Raw genomic sequence first — 10,330 nt, forward strand, 5'->3', positions numbered from 1 at the left:
GGCCTGGCAGAGAGGGTCCCAGCTCTCAGATGCCTGATTTATGGCTGTGTGTGATTGCGTCAGCGGGGCATCTCAGCTCACAGTGAAAAGAAAAGCGACCTAAATAAATACCACTACCACTAATCAAAAAGAAGAAAGACACTCACGAAAAATGATAAGGTACCCACATGAACATCAGAGCTACAGGGGCTTACTGTGTTTACAAAAAGAGGAAGTACAAGCCTCAAAGGATCAAAATCAATATTGTCTCTGATACCATAGATTAGCTTTGGCTTTGATGAATCCTGAATGCACTTCAAGTTAGTCACGGTTTAATGAACAGGGAGCGCAAGACATCAGGTACAGGAGCCTCATTCCCGCCATTAATCAGGGGAACGGCGCAGTCACGGGAGTCTCGCAGGTCAACTCTCCCCCATTTACTCCTGTAATGCATCTCAGGGAACGAGCTGCGCGCCTGTAAGTCATTCTTCACTTTGCGCGTACAGTCAATGCCATTTAAAAAAAAAAATGTCGTTAGCTGAATGAAATAGAAAATGAGAGTACATTAGTGCATATGCATCGGAAATATATAGCTTCAGTATTTCCCCTTCTTGCAGAGAGTTACGAGAGCAGAAAAAAAGCAACTCTCTGATGTACTAAAGTACTAAAATGTAGGGCCACAGCTTGTGGCTGTTCAGCTTAGCTTAGCACAAAGACAGATATGAATAGAAACAGCAAGCCAAGTTAAAATTTATAAATGAAATAAATAACCTGCATACCAGCGCTTCTAAAGCTAACTAATTAACACAGTTTATCCAATTTCAATCCAAATATTTCTGGTTTCACAGGGACTGTTATTTTATTGGGCCAGAGAAGTCCTCGAGTAGAAGAGATATTTCCAAAATCTCAAATTGAAGTTAAACCACCTAGTTAGGGTTAGGAAATAGATCGCTGTTGATGCTAAACTGACTCTAAACTAAATAAGGAGCTAAAGCTCTTGGTGTATCGGTATCCGATGTCAAAGGTCGTTGACCAAGCTTCTGTATGTAAAAGGTTGCATGAGTTAGTTAAAAAGACTGATACCACTCTCCTAATAATAAAAATAATGATCTACACTTTGATAGAAATCCAGCATTTTATGTCATTCCTTATTCGCAGTGTGTTAAATGGACACTTATATCCCCATCATTCATTCATCAGTATTATCGGCATCATTAGTGTTTCATCATGTGTTGCAGGTAAATGTGTGATACCTTTTAAGGTTTAGGGGGACAGAATATGAGGCAGGCCACAATAAAGACCGTGCCAAATAGCTTCATTATGCATTCATTGTTCCTGCAGCCACAGAACGTCAGAGGATTTCAATACCTGAGACTTTTCCAAATAAAACGCGTTTCACTGGGAGAATGAGCAGATTGCGTGCAAAGGTGGAGCTGTGAAGAAGCTGTGTGATACGGTGAGAGAATAACACAAGAAAAATCTTATTTCAAAATGCTTCTACATGAGATTCTGCTTTTGTCCAAATGCCCCAAAACTTTTGATTGCATCTTTGAGTCCATGAAATGCACCTTCCTTTTTATATGCTAATCAATCCTATTTCTCTAGTCAGAAAGACATTCAAAGTTTGTTGAAAGTTTGGGATAGCAAGGACCAACTTTGTTCTGTTTACCAGCTAAATCTTCAAATCTGACATTTCAAAAGTTCAAAAGTTATTTCTGCCTATAAATAACAACATAAAAAATGTCTCATTCCTTCCAACGGACTGTGAATTACTTTGACATTTTAAAAAGAGCTCGCAACTCCAAATATCTGTGCTGTGAATCCGACAGATCGTTATTTGAAATGCGAGTGACTGTTGTGCGTTGTGGTTCTCAGTTTATAATTGGATAGACTCTACAAGGAGGGGAGTCTGTGTGGGGGATGTCGCACGGTTAGACGAGGCTTATCTGAACCAGTCCCGGGAAATTCCAACTGTCATCTTTTCAACGCAACAGCTCAAGAGGACACATGTGACGTTCTTCTCGCCTACTGCACTCCTCCCATTAAGCTGCTGCTTCCATCTGCTGTCGTTATTCCTGTCGGTCTGAAATCCGCATGCATGTGTGTTGGGCTGGCATTTGAAAAGGAAACATTGTGTGACAAACACACACACACATGCGCACACACACACACACAGGGGAAGTAAGGCAATGGGAGTTTATTCTTGTTTTACGTGGGCAGACTAGATGTGTAAGGTAGACTTTGTCCACAACACTAAGTGAGTAATATGGAAATAGAGGACCAGAGGTGATTTCTGTTCTTTTGCTGGGGTTGGAAACGTGGTTGGACCGTTTCCCCGTCTGTGGCAGTAGTGTACACATGTCAGATTGATTACATCAGGCTCATTCAGCCCGAGGAGTTTTGTGTGCCAGCTTTTCCTCTTATTATTTAAAAATTCTAGAAGCTGGCTCCAAGAAGAATTCACGATTCAATATACAATATGGTCCTAAGTGATTGGTGAGGCCATAAACGATCAAGCTACTCCAACCAGCATCTGAAGGTGTTGTTCCAGACTGAAGAGTAGGCTCCGTCCATGCCAGTCACACCACCGGAGCGCCTCTACTTTACTCTAAAATTAAAGCAGCTAAAACATCTATATTCAAGTGTTTAAATTTTAAAAGAAACATTTAGTTTTAACTTCTGTTAAATTGCTCATTTATCCCATTCTTGACTGGATGCGATGTGTGTTTTTTTTTGGAAAGGCCTTACCTGACATTATGAACAACTTGAGTCAGTAGCAGCAGCAGAGGTGTAAATATAGACAGTGCAGGCAGCGTGGGTGCAGTGAAGAAGGTTCAGGGGAGAATAGAGAAAAAGGACCATCCAATAAGTTCTTTTTTCAACCTCGGATATACACCTGTGTTTAATTTTAAACTCAATTTAGTACTTTTGGAATGTGGAATATACACCCTCCAAAAGGTTACCCCATCTCCCCAACGGTCAGTATCATTATAAAAGAAATGTGCACGTTTATTTTATGTATAAAGAATATAAACAAAAAAAAGAATTTTAGTATTTTGAGATAGTGAGGATTATCTGTATTTGATCATGTGAAGTGACGTGTGTGTTCTTGTTTACTGGCTGGCACTCTGTGCCGTGGAAGCTACCTCTCGCTTCTGGTTAGTAGTGCACGAGGTTGGTTTAGAGATGCAGCACACTGCCCGCATGATCCAATGAGAATGTTCAATGAAGCAATAGATAAAAAGGCAAATTCAGTTATTCCAGTACAGATATTCAGGCAGAGGAGGGAACTTGAAATAATAATTATAACAATAATAATAAAGTCATGGTTAAGTTTCGAGTTTGCCGTACTGCAGAAAAAGCATCATCTGTATGCAGCCAGCAGAGATTGACTGAAGGGGTTAACTAGGGGCAAGAAAGGGTTGAAACCCTCCAGGTAGCCCCTCACATTATTATGGGTCAGAATCTAAATTAATTACCCTCTTGCCATGACCTTATTTCCGCTGCACTGGAACAAGAAGGATATGTAAACAGTGCAAGAGACATACCAAATGTGAGACTAACATCAACAGACCAAATGACAGCTTCGTGATCTCAGATTAAGGAAATTATGAACATTTGACTAAACTGCAACTCTATTTATTTGGGTGCAGAGAAGCAAATAAGCGATAATCATGAGACTAATAATACTGTTGCACGCAGTTGCACGCATGAACGGCCTCGCTGAAAGGAGCAGACATCATTATTGCTATTACGACTGTGTTTCTCCTGCTACAGCACTAGTAACACAGTAAACCAATATATACTACATGCACACAATATGTGTTATGTACTGGTTGTGTCATACAATGCTGTGTTTTAAACAGGAAATGATAAAGAATGTGCCTTTATGTCTTTGATCTCAATAAGACAACCTTATGGAATAAAGGTTCAATTCATTACCTGAAACTATCATACTTCTGTTATTATTCTAGGGATTACAATAACAGAAAAATTATTGTAATTTCCCTGTTTTGTCGTTGCTATAAACTATTCTGCACAACCATCTGCTGGCAGGGAGGAATATTGCACCTCAGAAGGTTTTATTTTGAAGTGGAGTCCGACAGCTGTTGTCCAACCTCTGTTGACAGCGGGACGAGTGCGAGTAAAGGTTAGAAAAAACACCTTTTATAACGAATGAGCGGTCGCTTAATAAAATACCACGTCAGCTGCGATATGCGGACGGGTAATCTATCTGAAGTGTGGCTAATCTACTGTAGCGAGCTAGCTGCTAGCATACTGCAACCGTCAATGCTAGCCGGCTAGCTGCTGAGCTCGCTTCGCGCTACGGAAGTCGTTTGTGTTCCACTGCTCAGATGCAGCGTTTAGTTAAGTTTAAAGTTAACAAGGTCAACGGAACGTTTTAACGGGTCAGGGGCTTTTGAACCAAAACGGGTGTTTTTCAAAGGAGATCACTAAATGTCTCTTTTACTGGCGTTTAGCGTGACAGTTATCTTGTGTTTACTTCAGCTGACGTTAGCGGTGAACAAGCAGCTCGTATCGTGTGTTTGTCGTCAGGTTAAAGCTTCTGGACTTTAATAATCAACGTGTGTCAGAGTACAAATGAAGTAAGTTAACATACGTAGTGGATGTCGTTTAAGAAGCCACAGACAGTCAACGTGTTTTAGCACCGTGTCGATGTCTTTTTAGCTATTCTTTGAATCCAACAGCCAGCTTATTGTATCGAAAGTACAATTACTTATGCATAAATGGCACTTTGAGAGCACCATATTACATGTATTTATTATAGGATTTGTATTTTATTTTATCCTATGAGATGATGGTATGTACACTTTTTTTTTTATTGAATTGAACAAAATAACCAGCTGACCAATTTTTGATAATTGATGTATCTTTCAAGCGAATAAAGTAAAAGAAACACCACACACTTTCTGAGTCAAGATTCTTGGATTTCCTATGTTTATTTTCTTTGTGCTTTTGAACCAATATCATTTGTACTGAAGAATACGGTTAATCTCTCATCAACAGTACTGAATGCTGCAGACGCCAGGATGGACTCCAGTGGGAAACCCTCAACTGCGCAGGTTGTGGTTTTAGCCACTAGCTCAGCTTTGACCGCGCTCTTCTATTCCATCTACAAGAGCCGAGCTACAACGGTTGCCAGATTAAAGGCGAGCCGCGTTTCTGAACCCGTTCTCTCTCGTCCAGATAAACGACAGCGGTGTGTGTTAATTTACTGCCTGTTAGGTTCTCTTTGTTCATATTTGTAATGTTTGTTTCCTCAGGGAGCCCAAAAAGTTACCATTGACCAGGGTTTGAAAAACATCCTGTCTGAAACTCCTGGACGATGTGTCCCGTATGCGGTCATCGAAGGTCTGTGGGGCCGTTGTGGATTTTACAAAATGTACCATTCATAGTTACCGTTGGTTTCACACTGTGCCTTGTTTGTTGCACACTGCAGGGGTCGTGAGATCCGTGAAGGAAACGCTGAACAGCCAGTTTGTTGATAACTGTAAAGGCGTGATTGAGAGACTGACCCTGAAGGAGGAGAAGATGGTGTGGAATCGCACCACTCATCTCTGGTGAGGGACAGGGTTCATTGTATTTAAGAGTAATCATGAACCACTGTGAATACAGCAGATAAGGGAGAAAGTCAGATACGAAAAGGCCTTTTAAATGATTTTGGTTCATGATGGGTCTCTTATTTTCTGCATAAGTTCAGTTCACGCGGGTGATATAACTGTTTTTTATACAGCCAATGAAATATTACATAAAGCACTAACAACACTATTCTACTGGAGGCGACACAGATTCACTTCTAGCAGGTTTTAGTCTGTTCGTTGGCTGAAACCAAACATTTGCAAATGTTTTCCTACACTTGGGTCTCCTTTTTATTTTCTGCCAAACCAAGCAGCTACTTGATTAATTAATCAATAATAAATATAGTTAACTGTGATATCTGTGAACAGGAACAACACAGAGAAAGTCATCCACCAGCGCACCAACACGGTTCCTTTCTCTCTCGGGTCTCCCGACGACGGGATCGCTGCCGCGGTCCGGGTCGTCCGCCCGCTGGACGCTGCGGAGTTGAACCTGGAGACCACGTACGAGAACTTCCACCCCACCCTCCAGTCGCTGTCCAACGTCATCGGCCACTTCATCAGCGGGGAACGGCCCAAGGGCATCCACGAAACCGAGGAGATGCTGCGGCTGGGGGAGGCCGTCACGGGCGTCGGCGAGCTGGTCCTCGACAACGACCTGATCAAGCTGCAGCCTCCCAAGCAGGGCTTCCGCTACTTCCTCACGCGGCTGGATTACGACTCCCTCCTCAGGCAGCAGGGGAACAGCGTGTGGCTGTGGAGGATTCTGACCGTCGTGTTCGGCACCGCTGCCTGTTCCACCCTCCTGTACATCCTGTGGAAGCAGTACCACCGCCACAGGGCGAGCAGGAAGGAGAGGAGCTTGCTGGAGGAGTTCAAGGAGCAGCAGAAGAGGCGCATGCGCGAGCTCAACGTGGAGGAGGGCAGCGTGTCGCCCTCCAGCTGCGCCGTGTGCCTGAGCCGGGAGCGGTCCTGCGTGTTCCTGGAGTGCGGTCACGTGTGCGCGTGCGTCCAGTGCTTCGACGTCCTGCCGGAGCCGAAGAAGTGCCCCATCTGCAGGGCGACGATAGACAGGGTGGTGCCTCTCTACAACAGCTGATGTCCTGTGAGAAGTCTGCTTTTTTTTTTTTTTTTTCGCAGTCGCGCCGCTGGAGAGATGGCACTCAAAAGCAGCCTCGACAACTCTGTCAGTGGTGCAGTTTGTTTCCGTGTTTTAAATACTTACTCATATTCCCCATGAAACATACAAATTAACTTTGAAACCGGTAATCTCGTCTCTCGAGAGGGAACGAGTGTTCCTCAAACTGACAATTATTGGTCTTAATGTCTGTTTTGCGTTTTTTTATATGCCACCAAAGCAGCACTTAAGATGAGCGAACACAGTCCGGCCCTCCGGGATTCACCTTGAAGGCACATTTAACGGTTCGTACGCGGTAGTATATATTTGGAATACAGTACATAAATCCTGACCATGGAAATTTTTCAGCTTAATTTGCAGCTAACGGGGCCGTAGCGCTCGTTGACCCCACTCGGTCTTCACCTTTGACATTAGAATACACATGGAGACCTTCTACCTAAACCTTCCTTGAATGTTGGGATTTTGCTTTGGTAAGTTGTTGGTGTTCAACTTGTACACGCTTCTCTCAGGTTGTTTTATGTTTTGGAGAAAGGGGACAGGGGGGACCCTGTCCTTCGCATTTCGTTGTTTTGCTGCTAGAAAGACCCGTGCTGCTTGAGACACGTAGAAGGAGGGTGCAGTACGTGCACGTCCTCGGTACCAGCACAGACACTTATTGTTTTGACTTTTCTCGGGCATCTAGGATGTTTGCAACAGTAATCGTATTAAAGAAAAATGCAATTTGACCAAGTGCTCTCGTTTTCATTCATTGTGTGGAATAAAGCCAGGGAGAAAGCGGTAGGAATGAAATGTTCCCGCCAGGAGGGGGGGATGTCTCCCTGTGTGGACAATGTTCACGTTCAGATTTGGAATCCATGGAGCATGAGTAAACTCCTAATTGTTATGTCACATGCTCTCCCTAAGCAAACAGCCTTTTAAAAAAAATTGCTATTATTATTTCATTTGAAACTACATTAAAATATAACGAACAGAATATATTTTAAAAGCCATTTATTCAAAGGGTCGCATGTTTTTTCACAGCAGCATAAGAATAAAGCAGTGATTGAAAGTGTGTTTCACTGTAAACCAGCAACAATCTGAAATCTTTATTCTGTCCGGGGATTTAATTCATTCATATTTTGTAAATAATGGACACGTACCACAGGCCGGGAGTAGAAACTCCTGCCTGATTTCTGTGGGGAGAACGCCGTATCAGGGGCAGTTTGCACAGAAGAAGATGCTGTATTATTAAAAAAAAAACAAATGGCAACATCTCACGTTATCCTATGAATGTTTAATGGTACACTACACTTGGGTCTTGGCATCATCCGCAGCTTTCCTCTGGATAGCTGGTTTCTTGGAGTGAGCTGATGCCGGTTGGTCCTAAATGTCAGATGCACGGCGTAATCAGGCCGGCCGAGCCTTATGCACTCCCTCTTGTATTGTATTAATGCCCCTGAATGCCTCATCAGGGCCACTTTAGCAACCAGGCCCATAACTGACCCGGAGATATGCTTATTTATTCATGTCTCTCCAATTGTTGGTCTACGTTCAATCCTTTTTTTATTTTTTATTATACATTTCCCCCCCCCCCTGAGTGTTGCTCTACAGGATTGGTAATGCGTAAATCTTCATCAACCTGTTTTTTATGCACATTTTGAGTTTGCTTACTGAAAACCTGACTGGAATAAATAGTCAAATGCACCAGGCATGAAGCTTGTGACGTATAGTGACGAATAAAATCCGGTCCTCTGGACCAAAGAGGGTACGGGGACTCTTCTTCAAGCCGTGTAAACCGTGAACAGACCAACAAAGACGCCCCGCTGTTACTCCCCAAATGAGACTTTGAATTTCAGTACCACAGGAGGAGTGTGCGAGAACTGCATAATGAAAGCCAAACCGGGAGCCATGTGTATGCTGTTTATTTCTTTACATATTTATTAGCTAATGTGTAACATTTGATTCAATGTATGTGTTGAGTATGTCTGTTAAATCAATCTTATATTATCCTCTGAAATGTAGTGAAGTAGAAATTCCATCAAATGGAAATATCAATTGCGTACCTCGAGTAGATCTCCATCCGTACATACAAGTGTGAGCTTGGCTGATGGTTTAACATTTGTGTGATTTATAAAGAGGAAAACTTTATAATTATTTACTTAATAATTTAATGACTCATTGTTTTTCTCTCCTGATTGCAATTACTTTGCGACATGCAGTCATCATTAAATCGGCCAATCTTTTAGTCCAAAAGACTCAAAGATGAGGGTCATGAAAAGTTTGAGTGAGCTCAGTAAGTTTATTACAGGCTTTTTGCTCAAATCCGCTCACACTGCAGCCCGTTCAAAGGTAACAGCAGGTCCGCTGTTGATAGATGTGTTGGTTTCATCTATTCAATAAAAGGCTGCAAGACCCTTGAAAATCCTTCATAACTTATTTTCAGGAGATACGTAAAAATATTAATTAAGTTTCTGGAGCTTGGAGTTCAGTTTGTTACGTTTCCCAGGAGACTAATGGAATTGGTTTATCCATCACTTGGCTTGAATCACAGTGTCTCACCAAATTTGTTTCCGTGAAGCACCATCGTCAGGGAAAGTAATATAATTAGCTCAACCAGACTTTCCAGGAAGCCTCTCAGTTGCAGTTAGATGAAAAAGTATTTTTTTAGATGCATCATATTACTTTAACAATGCTCAACGTGCATTTTCCCTCCATCACATTAAAGAAACGTCATCATGGATCATTTTTACATTTCACTATATATTAAATTATATGACATGATATTTTATATACGAAGGAAACTAACATGCAAACAGTAAGTAAGTCAGTTTCTAAGTTAACACATAAATAAGATATATTCTAAGACACTTTGAACCAAATCGAACATAATTGTTGAGTTACAATTGCATCACTCCTGATGGACCAGGTTGAGGGAAAGAAAACAATGGTTTCCATGGGAACTGCTCATCAACATCTACCTTGAGACAATTTATTTGACTACACAACCTACGTCCGGACTGGCTTTCAACTGGACGGAGTCATTACTTGTGTTTGTTCTGTGCGCTATTTATGTGCACATTAATCTGTTGTGACATGGAGGGCTGATTACATTTGACATCAGCCTCCGTTCTGCAGCCAGAGTTGTTAAAGTAGCTGTAATGCACGGGCATAATTGGCGGTGAGGATTCATTGCAGACGGACTTGTGTGAAATAAAAAAGAAACGTAACGACTGTTGTGGGAGTGGAGATACATCAGAGGTTTGGTCTTCTTCAGCCTGCATCTCAATTGTATTACTGCTTCCATCAGTGGAACGAACCACCCAGTCTGCTGCATCTCACTTAACCAACACATGTTATACATTAAATATTAAGTATATATACACGCATACGTGCTAAAAAATGTCTAAATGCTGTCATGTCCTGTCTGTCAGTCAGTAGCCTAGCAACAGTATGTGGTTCTTATTTGGTCATTTTCCTTTGATTGTTTATTCGGAAAAATGAAAAAGCTATTTTTGCTGTTTCCATATATGATATCATATATAATCATGCGTGTGGCTGTAGGCATCCGAGCTCTTCAAAGCACTTCACTGTGAGGGTTGAGTCTACTTTGATCTATGAAGGAGGGGTGAGGTTG

General features: G+C 42.0%; 1 protein-coding gene across 2 annotated transcripts; it reads left to right on the top strand.

Annotated features, from left to right (window-relative positions):
• Window positions 1-4,050: 4,050 nt before the first annotated feature.
• On the top strand, window positions 4,051-7,442 carry mul1 (mitochondrial E3 ubiquitin protein ligase 1). 2 transcript variants are annotated; one of them, XM_040193911.2, is made up of 5 exons: window positions 4,051-4,129; window positions 5,008-5,150; window positions 5,265-5,352; window positions 5,441-5,561; window positions 5,949-7,442. In XM_040193911.2, exons 2-5 carry the CDS (start codon window positions 5,031-5,033, stop codon window positions 6,676-6,678), a joined length of 1,059 nt encoding a protein of 352 aa, XP_040049845.2. In that variant the 5' UTR covers window positions 4,051-4,129; window positions 5,008-5,030; the 3' UTR covers window positions 6,679-7,442. The 2 variants fall into 2 exon arrangements, with proteins under 2 accessions (XP_040049845.2, XP_040049846.2); XM_040193912.2 differs by having other exon boundaries at window positions 4,102-4,586.
• Window positions 7,443-10,330: the final 2,888 nt, after the last annotated feature.

Source organism: Gasterosteus aculeatus, chromosome 2 (genome assembly GCF_964276395.1).
Source record: "Gasterosteus aculeatus chromosome 2, fGasAcu3.hap1.1, whole genome shotgun sequence".
In the NCBI taxonomy this organism is placed as follows: Eukaryota; Metazoa; Chordata; class Actinopteri; order Perciformes; family Gasterosteidae; genus Gasterosteus; species Gasterosteus aculeatus.